The following is a 23,038-nucleotide window of genomic DNA, read 5'->3' as shown; positions in this document are numbered from 1 at the left end:
ATGATGCCAGGATGTCAATCATAGTTTCATCTGGGTGATAGAATGATAAACATGGTGACTTTTAATTTCCTCATACTTTTTTATGCTTTCCAAATTATCCAAAGTGTGATACTTTTTTTTATCAAGGGGAGGGAGGAAAAGAGAGAGAGAAGTAAAAAGGAGAGACAAGTTGTCAACATAGCCTTTCACTCCTTCTGCTGCTTCCTTTGCTTATCCTGAAGATTTTCTAAAGCATTTTGGGGTTGGTTTTCAACTTTTTTGGGGTGGGGGGTGCACAGCAGGTGAAGCCACTTACAAAGTCATTTTACTGTATTGTGTTGATGTCATATAATTAGACAGCAATGTCCTATATCATGTAGAAGAGGAAGGCAGTATTGAACTTCTAGCAGCAAGAAGTTGAGGTTCTAGTACCACCTATAGTACTTAGTTGTGTGATCCTGAGTGAGTCACTGACTTTTTCTCCATCTTTAAAATAAAGATTAGCCCCTTCTACCTCAAACATTCTCAGTTCCTATATAGATGGAAGACAGGGATTGGGGCAAGGGGAGAGAGTGCCAAGTAGATTTGTAAAAGCCTACTTGGATTATCATTCTTTGATGACTTGATGAATTTTCCAGAAGGTCTTTTACTATGTAACTATAATTCTGTAAATTTATTTAGCCTCTGGGAAGATTTATTTGTTCATTCATTTATTCATGCATACCACTCAAACCACACATATTTCTGTCTCAGAAACATTCTAGGCACTCATTTTAATTTGGTTTCATAAACAATATAGTACTGGATAACTGATTGCTAAGAAAAAGATTCTTAACTAGTTGTAACCAATTATAATTTGTAACCAATTACAAATATTGACATTATTTGTAATTATTATTTCAGTGCCTTTTATTTTTCCCCTTAAAAGGGCCAGATGGTCATGTGACTAAATATGATTTGAATTGGCTGGTGAAAAACAGCTATGAAGGGCAGAAACAAAAAGTCATCCAGCCTAGAATACTATGGAATGCTGAAATCTACCAGCAAGCCCAAGTTCCATCTGTAGATTGCCAGAGCTTCTTAGAAACCAACGAGGGACTGAAGAAGTTTCTGCAAAACTTTCTGCTCTATGGAATTGCATTTGTAGAAAATGTCCCTCCCACTCAAGAGCACACAGAGAAGTTGGCAGAAAGGATCAGCTTAATCAGGTAATTCATTTCTTTCCAAAAATCCACAGTACTATAATTAATTTCCAGAGCATGAGCACCAATAAATAAATATAACAGGTATGGTCACCCTTGTTTTCAATCCAGAATATTTTGTAGCATGAATAAGGGGACTCCCACTTGCAGTGCTTTATTTGAAGTCTGGATTTCTAATCTCTAAATACACTTACATGTAAAATATAATGATGACTACAGAGTCGTTGGTAATATGTTTCTAATCCAGTGATCCCAAGTGACAGGTATTATTGTACACTGGAAAAAAACACTGACTGTAAGGAGAACTGGATAGTAGTCTGAGTTCTACCATCAAGTAGTTGTGTGACCATAGGCATATCCATTACACACACACACTCGACCCCCGCTGTCCTCTATTTTCCCATCTGTTCAATTTGACCTTCTGGGATTCCTATGGCTTGATTCAGAGACTGACTGTTAATAACACTGCCTTAGAAGGCTATATAGCATTCAGCCAGCACATTCCCATGCATTATTAGTAATCCTGATCAGTGTGTTTTGTCCCCGTTTTGCTGATGAGGCACTGACACTCAAATATACCAAGTGTCTTGCCCAGGAGCACTCTACTAGTAAACAATAGAACTTGAATTCAAATAGCCCAGGTTTCCTAATCTTAAATACATTGTTCTTTTCATTACCATTCCACACTTCTGGGTGGTATATAGATTAATCTTCTATAGTATTAAGTGTGATGTCAACCTACTTTATTATAATTGGTACTTTCCTTTTACTTAATAAGATCCAGATATAGCTCATTTTGTAGTAGATAGTATGCTGGGTCTTCTGCCCTATGCTGGTAGAGCATAATTAACAGCATCTGTGAGCCCTCAGTTTGAATCACAGTTCGAGAATTTTCAAGTGAAAGAAACTGTGCTGGTAAGCAATAAATTGAGAGAGCTTTAGGGATGATAGTTCAAAAGGAAGAGCATTTCCTATTTGAATTTCAAGGGTTCAGAAAATAAGATGAACTTTGAAAGCTAAAGAATTAAAGTGACCTTTAGTCAGATTTGAGCCCACCAGGAAAATAATTACAAAATCAAAATATATGATGTATACTTCAAGGAGAGGCACAACAACAATGGTACAGCAAGTCTCACCAAATACTTGCTAACAGAAACTATCCTGTTCTCTTTTCCTTATTCCTCCATGTCCAAAAGATGAGTGAGGATCTACATTAATCACTTCTGTGTCTTATAAAGAATATGAGAACTCTTCAGTCATCCTTGCAAATTGGATTATACCAAATACTAGGAAATGACCACCATTATTGAAAAAATGGTACTAATGAAAGACAACAGCTATAAAAATAGTAAATAAAGTTAAAAAAATCACTTCTAGAAGCAGCTACATCATCTTTTTCTGTGAAAGAATGGTGAGCATAGAAAAGAACCTTGAATTCATGAAGGCTATGAAAACTGGGCACATAATCAGAGTGAGATAATTCTCTAAGCTTTCATAATACAATATGATACTTCCACAGTTTTCTCCCCAATTTTCTAGAATGTTAATAAATGACAGAATTGTCAAGACTAGCGTGTTCAACTGTTTCACCTTATGAAACAGTTGAATTTCACCTTATGGATGAAATTCTGGAACCAAAAAAATCTATTGTTATTTGTGAGTAACTAAAGAAGGTATTGGAAAGAGTTTTGAAAGACAAGAATGAACATTTCAGATAGCTAACAGGTCTTTCTTTATTTCCTCTAACAGAGAAACCATTTATGGGAGGATGTGGTATTTCACTTCAGACTTCTCCAGAGGTGACACTGCATACACCAAGCTAGCTCTGGATCGGCACACTGACACTACCTATTTTCAAGAGCCCTGTGGGTAGGTGGATTCGATTTTTACAGTGTAAGGTCTTTATATGTGATAGTCTTGAGTGGTTTCTTAATTATTTTCCATTCTATTTGAACCAAGATCGTATCTGCTGCTGGGGATTTGTATGACTTTCTTTCTCTTCCCCTAGAAACATGATCATTTTGAAATACCTTAACTCAGATTTTAGATTCTGTATTAGGCCATTCTTGCATTGCTATAAATAAATACCTGAGACTGGGTAATTTATTAAAAAAAGAGATTTAATTGTCTCATGGTTCTGCAAGCTATACAGAAAGCATAACAGCATCTGCTTCTGGGGAGGCCTCAGGGAACTTCCAATCATGGTGGAAGGTGAGTGGGGAGCAAACAGTTCACATGGCAAAAACAGGAGCAAGTGAGAGAGAGTCATGGAGGAGGTGCCACACACTTTTAAACAGCCAGCTGTCACAGGAACTCACTCACTATCTGAAGACAGCATCAAGCCATGAGGGATCCACCTCTATGACCCAAACACTTCCCACCAGGCCTTACTTCCAGCATTGGAGATTACAATTCAACATGAGATTTTGGTGGGGATAAATATTCAAACTATATCAGACTCCTAGGAATAAAATATTTTTAAGTGATGGAAAATTCATCTTACTATATAAATGGAGTCCTAATTTTGTTAATTATTAAAATGTAATTTTACATTTTTCAAAGTAATTATAAATTATCCCCCAAAAAAGTATTGCCTAACCATTAGTTTTGAAATTTGTACAGATTTCTTGCATTTAGTTATTAACATATTGGAAAAGTGTCGTCATGCAAACACAGCTGCTTTGAGTATGGCATTAAGAAGAATTTGAATCTGATTTACAAGAAGTTGGAGAGGAGGAATGATGGAAGAATAACTTTTTCACATGGAATAAGATGCTTTTGAGCCAAAGATGATACATACTATACTCAATTTTCCTACCATTTGCTCCTCAGTAGAGGCACCTCTGTGGTTATTCTGTTGTTGTTCATCTCGCTTCTGCATATAGATGAGAAGCTTGAGACACAAAGATATGAGTAAAATGAGTGCACATAGATTTATGGAGACTATATGAGGATGATAATATGCAATTGCTCATGGTTACCCTGATTTCCTTTAAGGGTTTGTAACTTAAGAATGTTTGATTCAGGGAAGGAAGAACAAAGCAGCTTTTAGATATCCTGCTCAATGTTACCAATATATGGAGAGATCAACAGCCCTGCATCCTCATTCTAGTGGATACAGAAGGAAAAAAGAGGAAATGGGATAAGAAGCAGCTGTACAGGGGTTGAGGTTCAAATACTGACTAGCTCTTCCCTTTATGACCAACACCAGAGATAAACAACTGTTGGTGGCTTCAATTTAATTGTTTGTAATCAATGGCAAGGACCAAGTAGATTAGCAGTGTGGTAATAGCAGTTAAGAGTTCAGGCTATGTCATTAACCAGACCCAGATTTGCATCCCAGCCTGAACATGTATTAAATTTGTGATCTTGGACAAGTAACTTAATTTCTCTGTGCTTCAGTTTCCTCATCTGTAAAATGGGACTAGTAATAAAACCTATCCATTAGCATTGCTAAGGAATTAAATTATATGATCATACTGCCTGACACAAACTAAGTGTTCAATAAATATTAGGTATAATTTTCATCATTTTATTCATTTTAATCACCATCTTCATTGTTATATGCTTTGCTCTCTCTAAAGCTACCTTTGCTCTGGATCTCATCCTTTCCAGCTTCCTGGGGATTTCTCTCTCCTCTATCTTCAGCCTTTCCATACCTATTGACTCCTTCCTATCAGCCTCCCATATCTTAATTCTCTATTTTTGTACTTCCTTGGACTCTACCTCTGTCTAGCTACAGCCATGTTTTTCTCTTCCACTTCATGGCTAAGATTATTAAAAGAATAATAGCTACATTCAATATATTTTCATTCTCACTTCCCATTTACTCCTCAAACCCATAGGCATCTAGTTTTCCCAACCCACCCCTCACCGCAATTAAAGTTACTCTCTCTAACATCAGCAGCAACTAACTAATTGTGATATCCAGTGTGTACTGTCATCTTACTTGACTCCTGAGACATACTGTTAACCACTACTAAGTTTCTTAAATATTCCTTCTTTCCTAGTTTCCCTCCTATATATCTGACCATTTTTCCTTAGCCTCCTTTGCTGACTTCTTTTGTCTATTTCCTAAATATTATCCTTCCTCAAGGTTTTCTCCTTATCCCTCTTTTCTTACCTGAAATGATCTCCCCAAATGACCTCTTCCATGCTCTTGGCTTTAGCTATCACTTGTAACAAAATCCACCTCTCTTCCTTAAACATCTTAACTGGTAACTAAAAAACCCTGACCTAGAAGTTTCACAGAAATTTCAATATAGCCAGGCTTACCTTTCTCTTTTTAATTGTATTTATATTACATTAGATTGTCCTTGATTTTACTCTATCTTTTTGTTTATTTCTTATTTTAATTTGCTGTTTACTTTTTCTTAGTTTTGCTTATTTGACTAAATTACTATTAATTTTATTTCCCCTCATTAATTTGAAAATTCTACCTTAGTTTTCCGGTCAATTAATAGTCACCTTACCTTTCCCTGTTAACATATTCAGACATATATGATTAGCTGTTCTAACATGCCTCTAAACTGGACTCCTTCCTCAACCTCTCATACTTCCTCATTATCATTCAATAGCATATTTGCCTGTAATCTCAGTCTTAGTGAACAACATTATCATTTTTCAGGTGCCCAAGCAAGAAACCTGGAGTTATTCTAGATTCTTGCCTGTCCTTCAGTTATCAAATTCTGCTACTTCTACCTCAGTATCTCTCAGGCGTGTCTTCTTCTCTATAATGCCCCTTTCTGAGTTCAAGCTCTCAATATTTTTCTTTACTATTTCAGTTATTCAAGTTGTCTTCCAAGTTTTTTTGTCACACTGCTTCTCACCAGTCCATGTTCCACACTATCAACATAATGGACTCTTTAAAATATTGATATGGTCGTAGAGTTTCACAGTTTAAAATCATTTTGTGGTACTCTGTGCTATGCCAATAGGAACTTCTTACTCTCTTCCTTAAATATACCTTGTTTTACGTTGGTATCTTTGGTCATACTTTCTCTCTGCCTGGAATGCCTTCTCCTCATCTCAAATCTCCTTCTTCTCCAATTTTTGCTCATTCTTTAAGATTAGTCAAAACAATTTCCATTCTCCAAAACATTTCTTTATACAACACCCCACTAGAACAGATCGCTCCTTTGTTTATGACCCCACTATATCTTGTATGCAACTTTATTATAGTACCTATCATATTTTATTTGGTATTTATTTACTTTATCTCTTCTTACTAGACTATGAGCTTCTTGAAAATATAGGTTATATATTATTCATGCCTGTATTCCCAGGGCCCAGCACATATAAGCTTCAATATATGTTAGATATGTTTAGAAGAAACCTCTAGTGGCATTAATATTTCAAAACACAAAAAAGTACAACTGCCTATGAGGGGAAAACAATTAGGAAATGAGATTTCCAATTAGGAAATGAAAAGAAAAGGACAAGTAGGTTCAGTAATCATTTTATATATAATTTCTAGAATTTTGATATGTTCTCTCTTCCACTGAACAGAAGAATTTTCTTTTCTCTCTTTAGCATTCAAGTGTTTCATTGTCTTAAACATGAAGGAACTGGTGGCAGGACACTGCTAGTAGATGGATTCTATGCAGCAGAACAGGTACTTCAAAAGGCACCTGAGGAATTTGAACTCCTCAGTAAAGTGCCATTGAAGCATGAATATATTGAAGATGTTGGAGAATGTCACAACCACATGATTGGGGTTGGTCCAGTGTTAAATATCTACCCATGGAATAAAGAGCTGTATTTGATCAGGTAAGTATCAAAGAACTATCCCCAATTGTAATATGTTTGCCAAAGGTTAGCCTTCTAATGTAACAAAAATCCCTAAGATTCTTATATCTGCTACATTTTAATCTTGCTTTTCCATAGCTTTTTATTATCAAACAGTTTGTATTCTTCTTATAATTCCCATGGAATAATAAATAGCCATCAACCAAAGAATACTAGATTTATTTTGGAGGTGGGGTCAAATATTAGAGGTAGTATTTTTTAAATGAAACATTATTAAAATGAAAAACAGTTATTAAATTATCCTCAGTGACCAAACAGCTAGGTTTCCCAACAACATTTATGTCTCTAGCCCAGATTTATGCAAAGCTCTTCACCAGTGTATTCAATTGACTACTGATATCACAACTTGCATATTTTGTAGAATATAAAACATATCATATTCAAACCTGAATTCATCACTTCTACTCATTTTAAACCTACTTCTCCACTTGTTTTCCCATTTTCATTGAATGGCACCACCGTCCACTAAGTTTCCCAAGCCATAAACATCATATTTAATTTTTCCCTCTCCCTTATATTACATAACCAGTCTTATCAACTCAACCTCCTATATTTTTCTCCAACTATCCCCTGCTTTCTATCTACAATGCCTCTTCTTGCAGTGAGACTACTCTTCTGTCCCATGGCTAAAGTTATAACTGATGTCCTTGCTTCCACCATGAGCCCTCTTCTATTAATTTCTCATGCTGTAGCTAGAACATCCTTTCTGAAATACAAGTCTTATCTTTTGCTCCCATTTTAAGATCCTTCTAAACCTCCCCAGTGTCTTTCAGAGAAAGACTAGAGTCCTTCCTTATGGCTTTTAAGGTTCTGTATGATCTGATCCCTTCTTCCTCTTCTAGCATATGATTCATGTTTTCCATACATTCTGCCCTAGCTATACCAAACTACTTTGGGTTTCTGGAGCCAATTATTTTGCATCTTGCAGCCAAGCTTTTTACTATGCTTTTTTTTTGCAGATGGATTACCCCTCCTGCTTCTGCTTATTCCAAGCAAACTGTTACTGTGCATTAATTCAGTTTACTCAGCAAATATTCCATGAGCATCTACCAAGAGTGATGCTCTGTTCTTGACACTGGAGATGAAACTGTAAGCACAACAGACAAAAATTCTTGGCCCTCTTGGAATTCTCATTATAGTGACAAGAGAGAGTAATTAAAAATAAATAAGCAAATATGTAATATATCAAATGGTGATAAGTACTAGGGAAAAACAAAAGAGCAGGGAAAGAGATACGGGGTGAAGAGGCAGGGTGAAGATAGCAGCAAAACTTGACATACTACAAAGAGTACAGGCTTTGTAATCAGAAGGAGTTCAGTGTGAAATCCTGACTGCCACTTATTGATTTTGGCCTTGGACAAGTCACTTAACCTGCTAGTCATGAGTTTCCAGTTACAATAATAATACCTTCTGTGCCCACTTGTTGTGAAGATAAAAATAAATTGTTATCCTTACCTTTACCCCTGGCTTGTAGTAGGAACTGTGTAAATATTAATTTACTTCCCTCGGATAAGTTCCTCTGGGAAACTCTCGCTCTGTTACCTCTCATATATCTAAGTGCCTAAAACAATGAGTAGTAACTCATTATTTTCCCAACATTTTATTATGAATATTTCTAAACATATAGAAAAGTTGAAAACATTTAACATAGAAAACCCATAGACTTACATCTAGATTCTACCATTAAGATATTTCTATACTTGCTTTATCACCAATCTTCCCATCTATCCATTCATCAGTTAATCTTATTTTCAGTGAATTTTAAAGTATAATACATTGCAGATATCAGTACATATCTCCCTAAAATACTTCAACATTTGTATCATTAAGTAGCGTACAATATTTGCTTACAGCTTTTTTAAAGTTACAATATATATGTACTGATGTTTAAAATATTAAATATACACTCACTGAGTTTTGACAAATACATATACCTATGTAACCCAAACCCTTATCAAGATATAAAATATTACTATCACTACAGAAAGTACTCTTATACTCCTGCACATACATCTCAGAGGAACCCATAGTTTGAATTATTTTTTTACCACTATAGATTAGATTTTTTGCCTGTTCTGTTTATTTCTTCTTTTATGAATAGACACCTGGACTCTTTCCAGTTTCAGGTAATTATGAATAAAGTTCCTATGAACATTCATGTAAAAGTGTTTTTTTGGTATGTTTTCATTTTCATTTCACTAAGGTAGATACCTAGGAGTGGAACTGCTGGGTCATAGAGTAGGTGAGTGCTTAGTTTCATAAACAACTGCAACAAGTTTTACCAAAGTAGTTGTACTATTTTACACCGTCATCAACAATGTATGAATTGTAGCTGCTCAAAGGACATGCCACAGTCTTTTAAACAACCAGCTCTTGCATGAATTCAGAGGGAGAACTCACTCATTACTATGAGAGCGGCACCAAACCACCCATGAGGGACCTGCCCCAATGATAAAAACACCTCCCACCAGGGCCCTACGAAAACTTGCTTGCTCTTTGCTTTGTTTGCTTATAATAGTCATTCCAGCGGCTATGAAGTGGTATCCTACGGCGATTTTTTTTCCATTTTAAAAATGGATTTAGAGGGTACAAGTGCAGATTTCTTACATGCATATATTGCATCGTAGTGGAGTCTGGGCTTTTAGTGTACCATTCACCTGAATAGTGAACATTGCACCCAACAGGTAATTTTTCAACCCTTGTCAGCTTCCCACCCTCCACCTTTTGTAGTCTCCAATGTCTATTATTCTATATGTCCATGTGTACCCATGGTTAAGCTCTCACTTACAAGTGAGAATACGTGATATTTGACTTTCTGTTTCTGAATTACTTTACTTAAGATAATGTACTCCAGTTCCACTCATGTTGCTGTGGAACACATGACTTCATTATTTTTTATGGCTGCATAGTATTCCATGTATATGTAAAATGTAGATGGGTAGATGCCCAGTAGTGAGATTGCTGGATCAAATGGTAGTTCTATTTTTAGTTCTTTGCGAAATCTCCATACTTTTTTCCATAAATGTTGTGATAATTTACATTCCCACTAACAGTGCATAAGCATTACTTTTTTCTCCACATCCTCACCAACATCTGTTGCTTTTTGATTTTTAAATAATAGCTATTCTGACTGGTGTAAGATAGTATTGTGTGGTTTTAATTTGCATTTCTCTGATAATTAGTGATATTGAGCATCTTTTACATGTTTGTTGGCCACTTGTATGTCTTTCAAAAAACACCCATTCATGGCCCTTTGCCTACTTTTTAATGGCGTTACTTGTTTTTTTGTTTTTTCTTTTTTTTCTTGTTGAGTTGTTGGAGTTTCTTGCAGATTCTGGATATTAGCCTTTGTTAGATACATAATTTGGAAATATTTTTTCTCATTAGGTAGGTTTACTCTGTTGATTGTTTCTTTTGCTGTGTGGAAGGTTTTTAGCTTAACTGAGTCCCATCTGTTTATTTTTGTTTGTGTTGCATTTGCTTTGGAGGACCTGGTCATAAATTCTTTGCCTAAGCCAGGCCAATGTCCAGAAGAATTTTTCCTACAGGAAAGATTTCTTACAGGATTTTACAGTTTCATGTCTAAAATATAAATCTTTAATCCATCTCGAGTTAATTCATGTATATGGTGAGAGATAGGGGTCCAGTTTCATTCTTCTGCATATGGCTAGCCCGTTTTCCTAGCACCATATATTGAATAGGGTATTCTTTCCCTATTGTTTAATTTCGTCGATGTTACAGAAGATCAGTTGTTAATAGGTACTTTATTTCTGGGTTCACTATTCTGTTCCATTGGTCTATATGTCTATTTTTATACCAATATCATGATGTTTTGGTTGCTATAGCCTTGTAGTATAATTCAAAGTCAGAATGTAATACTTCAAGCTTTGTTCTTTTTGCTTAGGATTGGTTTGGCTATTCAGTCTCTTCTTTGGGTTTCATATGAATTTTACGTTTTTTTAATTATGTGAAAAAATGTGTTGGTAATTTGATAGAGATTGCATTAAATCTGTAAATTGCTGTGAGCGGTGTGGTCATTTTAATAATATTGATTCTTTTGATCCATGAGCATGGGATGCTTTTTCATTTATTTGTGTCATACACAATCTTTTCATCAGTGTTTTGTAGTTCCTCTTGTAGAGATCTTTCACCTCCTCGATTAAACGTATTCCCAGGTGTTTTATTTTTTGTGGCTGTTGTAAATGGGTTCTTCATTTGGTTCTTAGCTTGAATGATATTGGTGTAGAGAAATGCTACTGTGCTTTGTACATTGATTTTGTGTCCTGAAACTTTACTGAAGTTCTTTATCAAGTCTAGGAGTCTTCTGGAAGGGTCTTTAGGAGTTTTATTGTACATTATTTGGGGTTTTCAACATAATGGGGTATTTTTTCTCCCTTATAATATGTATGCCTTTCACTTCTCTCTCTCTCTGCTTGCGTGTGTGTGTGTGTGTGTGTGTGCACGTGTTATTGCACTAGCTGGGACTTCCAGGACTAACAGTGAATAGTAGTGGCGAGAAAGGACATCCTTGACTTATTTTTGATTTTAGGGGAAAATTACTCAGTGGTTCACTGTAGGTTTTCCATGGATACCCTTTTTTAGAATAAGGAAATTTCCTTCTATTCCTAACATGTTGGGAATTTTATCATTAATTAATATTGAATTTTGTTGAATGCTTTTTCTGCACTTATTCATACGATCATCTGATGTTTCTTATTTAGTATGACAATATAATAAAATACATTGATTGATTTTTGAATGTTGAACCAACTTTGAATACCTGGGATAAACTCCACTTGATCTTGATGTATTATTATCTTTTTGATACATTGCTAGAGGTGATTGGCTAATATCTTAGTAAGAATATTTGTACCTATGTTTATGTGAGATATTGCTATTTAGTTTTTTTCTTGTAATATCTTTGTCTGAGTTTGGTATTAGGATGATGCTATCCTCATAATATGAGTGGGGTCATTTTCTCTCCTTAATTTTCTGAAAGAGACTGTAAAATTTGTATTACATCTTACTTAAATGTTGGATAGAATTCATGAGTGAAATTGTCTGGCCTGGAGTTCTCTTTTTTGAAAAGTTTTAAATTACAGATTCAGTTTCTTTAATAGATGTCAGGCTATTCAGATTATCTACTTTTCTTTGAATTAGTTTTTTTTATCATGTGTGTTTAAGAAATTGGTTCATATAAGTTATCAAATATATAGGCATAGATTGATTGTAGTATGCCCCCTCTTATTCTTTTAGTGAGAACATTCAAAATCATCTCTTCTAGCTATTTTGAACTATACAGCATATTATTGTTGACTATTGTCACCCTCCTCCTATCTAATTATAACTGTAACTTTGTACCCAATGACCAACCTCTTCCCATCTCTCCTTCCCTCCTCCCCTCCCCTGCCTCTGGTAACCACTGTTCTAATTTCTACCTCTATAACATCAGCTTTTAAATTTATATTTATTTTATTTTTTTATTTTTGTGGTTACATAATAGGTGTATATATTTATGGGTTACACGAGATGTTCTAATATAGGTATGCAGTATGTAATAATCACATCAGGGTAAATGGGGTATCCATCACCTCAAGCATTTATCTTTGTATTACAAACAACCAAATTATGCTCTTTTGGTTATTTTAGAAGTACGATTAAATTATTTTTTTACTGTAGTCTCCCTGTTGTGCTAGCAAATACTAGGCCTTATTCATTCTTTCTGTTTTTTGTACCCATTAACCTTCCCCATTTCCTCCCCACATTCCCACTAACCTTCCCAGCCTCCCTTCTACTCTCTATCTTCATTTCAATTACTTAATTTTTAGCTCACACAAATAAGTGAGAACATGCAAAGTTTGTCTTTCTGTGCCTGGCTTATTTCCCCTAATGTAATGTCCTACAGGCTTATCCATGTTGTCACACATGACAGGATCTCATTATTTTTTATGGCTGAATAGTACTCCATTGTGCATATGCACCACATTTTCTTTATCCATTCATCTGTTGATGGACACTTAGGTTGATTCCATATCTTGGCTATTGTGAACAGTGCTGCAATAAACATGGGTGTGTTAGTCAAGGTTCTCCAGAGAGACAGAACCGATAGGATGTATGAGAGAGGATTTATGAGGTGTAATTGGTTCAGCTGATTATAGAGGTGGAGAAGTCCCACAATAGGCAATCTGCAAGCTGGAGAACCGAAGAAGCTGGTAGCATGATTCACTCCAAGTCTGGAAGCCTCAGAACTAGGGAAGCTGACAGTACAGACCCCAGTCTGAGGCCAAAGGCCTAAGAGCCCACAGGAGGCTGTTGATGTAAGTCCCAGAGTGCAAAAGTGGAAGAAACTGCAGTCTGATGCCCAAGGGCAGGAGGAGGAAAGGCATCTGGCTCCAGAAGGGAGATAGAATGAGCAGACACAGAGAGTTCTTCCTCTTCTGCCTATTTGTCCCAACCAGGCTCCCAGCTAATAGGACAGTGCCTGCCCACATTGAAAGTGGATCTTAAGTGTTGCAGTCTACTGTCTCACACACCAAGCTCCCCTGGAAGCACCCTCACAGACACACCCAGGGAACAATGCTTCAACAGCCATGTTGGCATCCCTCAGTCCAGTCAAGCTGACCCGTAAACTGAACCATCACAATGAGAGTGCAGGTATCTCTCCAACATACTGATTTCATTTCCTTTTAATATACCCAGTAGTGAGTGCTTTGGATCATATGCTAGTTCTATTTTTAGTTTTTTGAGGAACCTCAGTACTGTTGTCCATATTGCCTATACTAGTTTACTTTCCCATCAACAATGTATAAGGTTTCCCCTTCTACACATCTTCACCAGCATTTGTTGTTTCTTTAACATAAAGAGTATAAAATCACTTTATTGGAAAGTTTAATCGGTCACAAATGAACAGCATTTTTGAGCACTAAACAGAGGATTAAAATTATTTCCAAACACTAGAGAAAATTATTGAAAATTCTAATGTTTTAGGCTTAAAGTATCATTACCTTCATGAAAGCAAAAATCCTATAGATGATATTTTCTAATATATATATATATATATTCTAAGTACTATGAAATTATAATAGAAATCATCAATTAAAGTGTAACAAATAAGTAATATCTAACCACGGGCAAATTTATTTTAAGATCACTTTATTATATTTTATTTTATTGAATTTTAATTTAAAAATTTTTAATTATTATGGGTAAATAATAGTTGCATATATTTATGGAGTGCATGTGATGTTTTGATACAGGCATACAATATGTAATGATCAAATCAGGATAATTGGGGTATCTATCATTTCAAGCCTTTATTATTTCTTTGTGTTGGGAACACTCCAATTCTACTCTCTTAGTTATTTTTAAATATACAATAAGTTATTGTTAACTATAGTTGCCCTATTGTGCTGCCAAATACTAGATCTTATTCATTCTCTCTGTGTTTGTACATATTAGCCATCCTGACTTTCAGCCTATTTTTTGTCTTTTTAATGATAGCCTTTGTAACTGGGGTGAGGTGATATTGTGGTTTTGATTTGCATTTCCCTAACGATTAGTGATACGGAGCGTTTAAAAATATACCCATTTGCCATTTGTCTGCCTTCTTTTGAGAAATGTCTATTCAGAACTTTTGTCCATTTTTAAGGGATTATGTCTTTTTTGGTTATTGAGTTTGAGCTCCTTATATATTCTGGGCATTAATCTCTTGTAGATGCATAGTTTGCAAACATTTTCTCACATTCTGCGAGTTACCTCTTCACTCCATTGATTGATTGTTTCTTAGAAATTTTCAAATTACAATACACTGTTATTAACTATAGTCACCATGTTGAAAAATAGATCACTTGAACTTATTCCTCTGATCTAAAATTATGTATCCTTTGAGCAGCATATCCCCAACCACTACTCCACAACCCACCAGCCTCTGGTACCCACCATTCTGCTCTCTATTTCTATGATATCAACTTTTTTTTTCATTACACATATGAGTGAGATCATGCAGTACTGATATTTCTGTGCCTGGCTTATTTTCACTTAATGTTCTCCAGGTTCATCCATGTTGTCACAAATGACAGGACTTTCTTCTTTTTCAAGGATGAATAGTATTCCACTTTTTATACATACCACATTTTCTGTATATACTCTCCCATGTATTCTGCCTAGATTGATTTTATATCTTGGCTACTGTGAATATTTCTGCAAAGAACGTGGAAGATATCTCTCAGACATACTGAGTTCATTTCCTTTGGGTATACACCCAGTGGTGAGATTGCCGGATGATGTAGTAGTTCTGCTTTTAGTTTTTTTTTTTAGAAACCTCCATATTGTTTTCCATAATGGCTGTACTAATTCACATTCCCACCAACAGTGTGCAAGGGTTCACTTATCTCCACATCCTCATCAACATTGTTATCTTTTGTCCTTTTAATAATAGCCATCCTAAGGAGTATGAGGTGATATCTCGTGGTGGTTTTAATTTGAATTTATCTGATTATTAGTGATGTTGAGCACTTTTTCATATACCTGTTGGCCATTTGTATGTCTTCTTTTGAGAAATGTCGATCCAGATCCTTTTCCCATTTTTAAATCACGTTATTTGTTTTCTTACTATTGAGTTGTTTGAGTTCCTCAAATATTTTAGATATTAACCCCTTATCAGACGTATAGTTTGCAAATACTTTCTCCCATTCTGCAGGTTGTCTCTTCATTCTTTTGTTTCCTTTGCTGTGCCAGAAGCTTTTCAGTTTGATGTAATTTCATTTACCTATTTTTTCTTCCGTTGCTTATACTTTTGGATCATATCCAAAAAGTAATTGTATAGACGAATATCATAGAGTTATACCATATGTTTTCTTCTAGTAGATTTATGGTGTCAGGTCTTACATGTAAGTGTTTAATCCAGTTTTAGTTGATTTTTGTATATGTTGTAATAAAAGGGTCTAATTTCATTCTTCTGCATGCGGACATCCAGTTTTCCCAGCACTGTTTATTGAATGTATAAGAGTTCTTTTCTCTCCACATACTTGCCAACATCTGTTATTTTTGGTCTTTGTAATAACAGCCATTCTACAATGGCCATATTCCCATACTGTGGGTTGTTTCTTCACTCTGTTGAGTGTTTCCCTTGCCTCACAGAAACTCTTTAGTTTAATCTAGTCTCATTTATCTATTTTTGGGTTTTGTTTCCTGTGCTTTTGGGGTCTTAGCAATAAAATCTTTTCCCAGAGCATTATCCTGGAGACTCATCCCGAGGTTTTCTTCCAGCATTTTTATAATTTCTATAGCTCCTCCAAGATCACACGTCTGAACTGAGATTGTAATGGTGATCTATCTGAAAGCCCATTTATCTACCTATCTGAAAGCCCATCAGCTGTCACTTACACCACAATACACAAATCCATCAAATGCATTGTCCACTCAATTATGGAGCTGTCTTGGGAAATACTTGTCTGTCAGCTAAGAAGAAGGATAACCTTGTTAAATCTTCCTAGCTTTTCTTGTCAGATAAATGCCTGCTTTATTTGCTTGCCCCTGCTCCCAGGTCTCTCTTGCTTCATATCAAAGCAGGAAAGAAAGGAAAAACTGCACAATAATATGATGGCATCACTTTGTGCCAAAGTCCAGAAATAGTCTTATTCTAATCCAGAGAATATTGCACAACCATTTTGCTTATGTGTAATAGACTTTTCCTGATACTTTCTCTGTTGGCTTTAGAAAACACCGCCATCTAATATAAACAGTGAATAACAAATTCCATGTAAACTTGGACAAATCACAGGGCCTTATCATTATTTTCCTTATCTATAAAGTAAGATAATAACAGCTGTACTACTTACCACACGGGGTTATCATACAGAGGGTCAATGAGATACTGTATATGGAAACATTTCTAAACTGTAAATCTCAATTTGAAGTCAAAAGATTACAAGTGTTATCTGTAAAAATGTTGCTCTCATGAACAAGCGTACACAGGAATTACGATCATTTTTCTGTTCTCTGGCATAAATAATGAGTTAAAGAATTAAGGAGACCAGATTTCAAAACCTCTCTGCTACTTATAAACTTTGTGGCAGGTGTCTAAGTTTCAGTTGCCTTAAATGTAAAAGGTGGTTAATAACACTTTTCCTTCTGGGATGATGAAATAAGTAAATTTAAAAATATTTTTGCAAATGCCTAACCCAGCACTAGAAGTTTCTGGAAATGACAATGGGTGGTGAAGACTGTGCGTCCTCACTTCATTCTCCCTCCAGGCATGGCTCCTTGAAGCCTGGGAGGATGGACTATTATATTCTTTTTCTTTTTCTTTCTTTCTTTTTTTTTTTTTTTCCTTTGAGACAGAGTCTCGTTCTGTTGCCCAGGCTGGAGTGCAGTGGCACAATCTTGGCTCACTGCAGCCTCTGCCGCCCGGGTTCAAGTGATTCTCCTGCCTCAGTCTCCCAAGTAGCTGGGACTACAGACTACAGGCGTGTGCCACCGCGCCTGGCTAATATTTTGTTGTTGTTGTTGTTGTTGTTGTTGTTTTGTTTTTTGTTTTTTTTTTGGTATTTTTAGTAGCGATGGGGTTTCGCCATGTTGGCCAGGCTGGTCTTGAACTCCTGACCTCAGGTGATCTGCCCACTTCGGCCTCCCAAAGTACTGGGATTACAGGCGTGAGCCATCACACCTGGCCTATTTTTTCATTTGATTCTTGCAGTAGCCCTGTGAGATCAGCTAGGCAGATGTTATTATGCTCATTTTATATGCAACAAAACTAAGAATATTGGCTCTGATTGTGCCATGTACTATATAACACTAAGGAATATTGCCTGAGATGTCCAAAAATGACACCATTGGATGTTAATTTATCTTTGGAAAGAATATATTTGGCAGTATCTAGTAAATCTGAGCACACACATACCTTATGATCCATAAGTTCCATTCTTAAGTTTATTTCAAACAGGAGTGAATATATTTGTTCACCAAAGACATGTAATAGAATGTTCATAACAGCACTGTTTGTAGTAGTTCCAAACTGGAAATTACTCATATGTCCATCAACGGTAGAATGGATAAATAAATTGTGGTGTGATCACGCAATCAACTTCTGTATAGCACCAATAAACTATTGCTAAACAATGATGAAACTCCTAAACATAATATTAAATGAAAAAGCAGCCAGACACAAATGAATACATATTGTGATTGCATTTATATAAAGTTTTATATAAACAGGCAAAACTAATCTTTGGTGATAGAAGTCAGGATGGTAGTTACCCTTGGGTTGGGGGAGTGGCGTTACTGGAAAGGAGCATGAGGAAGGGTTCTGGGGTTCTGGTAATGATCTGTTTATTGACCTGGGTGCTAGTGATATGGATGCGATTACATCATGAAAATTCATCAAGCTTACGATTTGTGTACTTTCCCGTAATGTATAGTATACTTCAGTAAAAAGTTAATTTGCCTTAGGCAAAACAGAAACCCATTATCTTAGGCAAGGTTTTTCAGTGGCTTCCCATGGTACTCAGAATAAAATCCAAAGTCCTTACCATGGCCTGCATGGCAATATATACATGATCTAGCCCCTGGCTACCTCCTCCACATGTAGCCGGTGCGCCTATAAATGTTAGGGTTGAATGAATGATTGAAGATCCCTGGGTGAATGGTCCACTAGGCTATAGCTGGGATTCCTCCCACAAAGGGAGACACCTGAGAAGTTGTAAGTCATCCTGTTAAAAGGAAAGCTTTGTTAGTATAACCTCTCTTGTCCACCCCACCTCAGTTTGGTGAGGAGAAAGCTCAGAGCTTTCCCCAGTGCTTCCATGAACTTTGGCCAGTAAAGACTTAAAATATCATATCATAAGATGAGAGAAACCAGTTGGAACTTAACTTCTATCCCGTATCCTTCGATTATTCAAAGAAAAACAAAATACGGTCAACAGGCAGTGGAACTCCTCACTCCAATGTGATATTCCTGAGAGAATATTGACTTATTGTCACTTCGTCTCTGGGACAAGTATTGAACATAGGGGAAGCCTTATATAAAATTGTTCAATAAACAAAAGATGTCTTTAACATGTGTTTGAGATCTTTCTTCTCATGATTCCATGTTAGGTACAACAACTATGACCGGGCTGTCATCAATACCGTTCCTTATGATGTCGTCCATCGCTGGTATACAGCACACCGGACTCTAACGATAGAGTTGAGGAGACCTGAGAATGAGTTTTGGGTTAAACTAAAGCCTGGCAGGGTGGGTCCTAATCTCTAAAGATGTCAAGCAAGCTTGTGATAATGAAGCAGTGAAGAACGGGTACTTACTTAATATGTGAGTCACAATGTTGCAAAGGAAAAAGAGAAAAGAGTCCTTGGTGTTGGTCATGGTCCTGCGGCTCACTCACTGAATGCCCTGGAAGCAAGCCTCATCCCATCTCTAAGGCATCAGTAACTCTATTTGTATGGTGAGGGGGTTTAACTGGATGACCCCCAAGGGTCCTTCCAGCTTCATGATTCCATAGTTTTTATTTTGGTATTTCCTCTGGATGAAAAATACCTTCAGCTTAGCAAAAAATGTCATGAGATAATTTAACCCTTTGAGAAAGGGTAGAATAAGAATTAAAGAAAAAGAAAGAAACCAATTATCTGATTTGCTTTGATAAGAGAACAATTACTTGAGAAACAGAAGCTCTTCCACTGCAGGGCCTATTACCTACTGTTGCCTCTGTAACTTCCATTTAGCCTACTACAGGGCTATACACATCTTAGTTTCCAAACGTTTGTTTAATTTCAAAAGAAAAATACCTCATTTAATGTAACCAGAGAACAACCTAAAGCTTGTCTTTTAAATGATCTCTTCTGACTTAGGGTTCCTTTGGTCTGTCCTTCTTCTGATAGTGTTTTCTCTTTTTTTTTTTTTTTTTTTTGCCCATTCACAGGTCCTATTTATAGACAACTGGCGTGTCCTACATGGCAGGGAATGCTTCACTGGCTACCGCCAACTCTGTGGCTGCTATTTAACAAGGGATGACGTATTAAACACTGCTCGCCTCTTGGGGCTTCAGGCTTAAAATTGACAGCATTGGGATTATGAATACACCTGGCACCCCGGCTACCAGAATTTCATATGCGCAGAATAATATTTAATATTGTGTCAAACTCTACTTCAGATTGTCTCCTTATCCCATCCCACAAAACAGAAGCTGTCCCTTTCTCTAGCAGGGGAGACTTGTTAGAGAGGGGGGACTCTGAGCTATCTAATGTCAGACTTCTAGTGGGGCAGCTCTCTTCCTCATGTTATAACATGGATCCACTTGTTTTATTTAAACCTTTTAATATAATTTTGGTCAATCTCCTTCAGAAATATAATCTCCATATTGATAGGAAAGCAATAATTGCCATGAGGTAGTGATTTTTTTTTCCCCCAAGTAGATCAGTTAGAAAGAAATGCATTCTAGAAATAACAAAAATCCTGATAAAGCAACAATTTGCAAAATTTTTGGTCTTAGGACACCTTAACACTCTTAAAAGTTATTGAAGGCCCCAAGGAGTTCTTGGGTGTGGGTTCTATCTATTGATACTAATTGTTTTAGGTATTAAGACTGGGAAATATTTAAAACTCAAGAACGCAGAAGCACACATCCCTCAGCTATCAGAGAGATGACATAACCATATGTCATGTAGCCTCTGGAAAAGTCCTCTGTCTCCTCACGAGATAATGAGAGGGGGAGAAAAAGCTACTATTGTCTTTGTAACTTCCACTTAGCCTACTACAGGGCTATGCACATCTGGGTTTCCAAAAGTCTGCTTAATTTCAAAAGAAAAATGCTTAATTGAATGTAACTCATCTTGGTGTTATTATACAAAATAATTTTTAATCTGCAGACCCACTAAAAAGGCCTCAGGGACTCCTCCAGGGGTCTTCAGACCATATTTTGAGAACCCATGGGCTAGCGACTACCTTGAGACAGTCCTTTACATAGGCCTGGGGATTAAAGGGTTTAGCTGAAACCCTAGATTTTTCTCTATAGCCTAATAGAACTCCAAACATTATAAGAATTGCTGGTAGCATAAGCTCAGGGATAAGGTGGGAATTGAGTTCAAATATAGTGTTTTATCTTCGATACAAATCATCTCTATAGGAGTTAAATTAGGAAGTCACAACAGCTCCTGTTGAACAAACTCATCAGTGTGGTAATCCTATGAGGGATAATTGCAGAAAGGTTTTAGAGACTTGTGAGGTTCCATATGATAATTCTTTACACACACACACACACACCACCACCACCACCACCAAGAGAAGTACACAGGGCTATCCTGTAATATTATTCAGGGAAATCAGCATGATAGATGCCGTGCCTCCAGAGAGTTCTCTGGAGATTACTACCCAAATGTGTATTTTGGCAATTTGGTGGTATTTAGGATGTAATATGTTTTCCTCCATTTCTGCTAATTTTTTTCTTTCTCTCTCTGTCTCTCTCATAAAATACTATACATGTTAATTACCAAGATTTGAATGAGTCAAATTTAGTAGCTTGCTGCTTTTATTTTTTAAATAGCTTCTTTTATGTATGGGGGGAGGGCAGGTTATGAAGCTTCTTTTCCCTCAGCTTTCATTGAAAGTGAAGCTGTACAATAACCACATTGACCACTGTAGAATGATGAAAGAGAATATAGGCTAGGATGCACACAAGAGGGGGGAAAAGGCATTATTAGTGAAGACAGGAGTTACAAAGCAAAGCAAAGTCAGTATTCAGATAGAGAATAGAGCCTAATCTGATGTTTGCAGGGAGTTCCTAGATCACATTTGGCAATTTACACATTATTTTATTGATACATCCAGTGCTCCAAAATGTGTTCCCAAAATATTTTGGCATTTTATTTGTACTATATAGGAATCTTTAGGGGAGTCCATGAAATTTGTTTTCCTCATAGGTCAAAGGACTGATAATTAACTTTGGTTCTTAAGGAGTATGCCCTTTAGCAAGAAGAACAGCAATAACATTTTACCCTGAAGTTTTTCCTCTATACCTACTATTATGCACTCCTAAAATATGTCATCATTAGTCTTCATGAGGATGTTTACCATTTTTGAAGTTTTGCGTAAATTAGCCTTGAAGATTACACTATAACTGAGGTCAGCATTGGTTTACGGCCAGCAAAGGACATGATCATGGCCCTGGAGAGATGAGGACACAAAACAAATCAATTTCCCCACTTACTGAAGGACTCCCCTTACCTTCTGTCTCTCCTGACACCTTGACTCGTTAATTATTTTACCCTCCTTTTTGGAAATTTGCAACCAATCCTTCTCAACAATGTACTCCCTTTGGTACATTGAAGAAAAAGAGAAGGGAATTATTTGAGTCCTGATCCTGATGCATTGAAAACTTCCTATGTGAGATGTTTCTTTTTTTTACAGCTCTTCCAGGTGTCCCTGAGTATATAAGCATGGGTCTATGTCTACCAAGCTCACTGTAGAGTCACTTTTACCTTTTGCTATGGTGGAATGGGATCTACGTAGGGTCAGGAACACAGCACCTAACACAGTGCCTTATGGACAGTAGTATTATAATACAGATGTATTGAAAGAATAAATGAATGAGTCCTTTTCAAACAAATTCACCAGAAGTTACCACATTCTCTGTATGTATGTCCTTTTTTGTTTGGCATTTAGCTGACACTGACTTTTGTTCACTTTCATCTAGAGTGACCAACCATCCTCTTGTGCCCAGAACTACAGGATTTTCCATTTTAAAACTAGGAGAGTCCCACACGAACCAGGACTGTTGGTCAGTCACCGTACCTTCTTGCTGCTAGCTATGTAGTTTTCTTTGGTTTTCATCACTGGTTCCCATTTCTTTGAAAGTGTTTGTAGGTCACAGACTGTGTAGTCCATGATGAAAAGAACAAAAGATGTACGAATTATGGTGTGTTGTGGTGATTCCCAAAGTAGGGTCCCCAGACCACCAGCAGCAGCATCATTTGAGAACTTCTTAGAAATGCACATTTTCAAGGCCCACCCCATGCCTACTAAGTAAGAAACTCTGGGCAGGGGTACCAGCAGTTTGTTT

The 23,038-nt window shown here is 36.5% G+C and overlaps 1 protein-coding gene across 6 annotated transcripts in view; it reads left to right on the top strand.

Moving 5' to 3' along the window:
- The window catches only part of TMLHE (trimethyllysine hydroxylase, epsilon), a 103,782-nt gene extending 81,197 nt beyond the window's left edge, over window positions 1-22,585 (top strand). For 3 of the 6 annotated variants that reach the window (XM_077989017.1, XM_077989015.1, XM_077989016.1), the window contains 5 exons: window positions 908-1,187; window positions 2,931-3,050; window positions 6,714-6,950; window positions 19,083-19,221; window positions 19,904-22,585. In XM_077989017.1, coding sequence (XP_077845143.1) covers window positions 908-1,187; window positions 2,931-3,050; window positions 6,714-6,950; window positions 19,083-19,221; window positions 19,904-20,035 — 908 coding nt within the window. In that variant the 3' untranslated portion in view covers window positions 20,036-22,585. Of the gene's footprint in view, window positions 1-907; window positions 1,188-2,930; window positions 3,051-6,713; window positions 6,951-7,948; window positions 9,155-19,082; window positions 19,297-19,903 lie in introns of those variants that run through there. The other 3 variants (XM_015128583.3, XM_077989018.1, XR_013412908.1) reach the window with 2 other exon arrangements.
- The last annotated feature ends 453 nt before the right edge of the window (window positions 22,586-23,038 follow it).

This window comes from Macaca mulatta, chromosome X, assembly GCF_049350105.2.
Source record: "Macaca mulatta isolate MMU2019108-1 chromosome X, T2T-MMU8v2.0, whole genome shotgun sequence".
NCBI classification, from domain to species: Eukaryota; Metazoa; Chordata; class Mammalia; order Primates; family Cercopithecidae; genus Macaca; species Macaca mulatta.
This window is presented reverse-complemented; position numbering and strand designations above follow the sequence as displayed.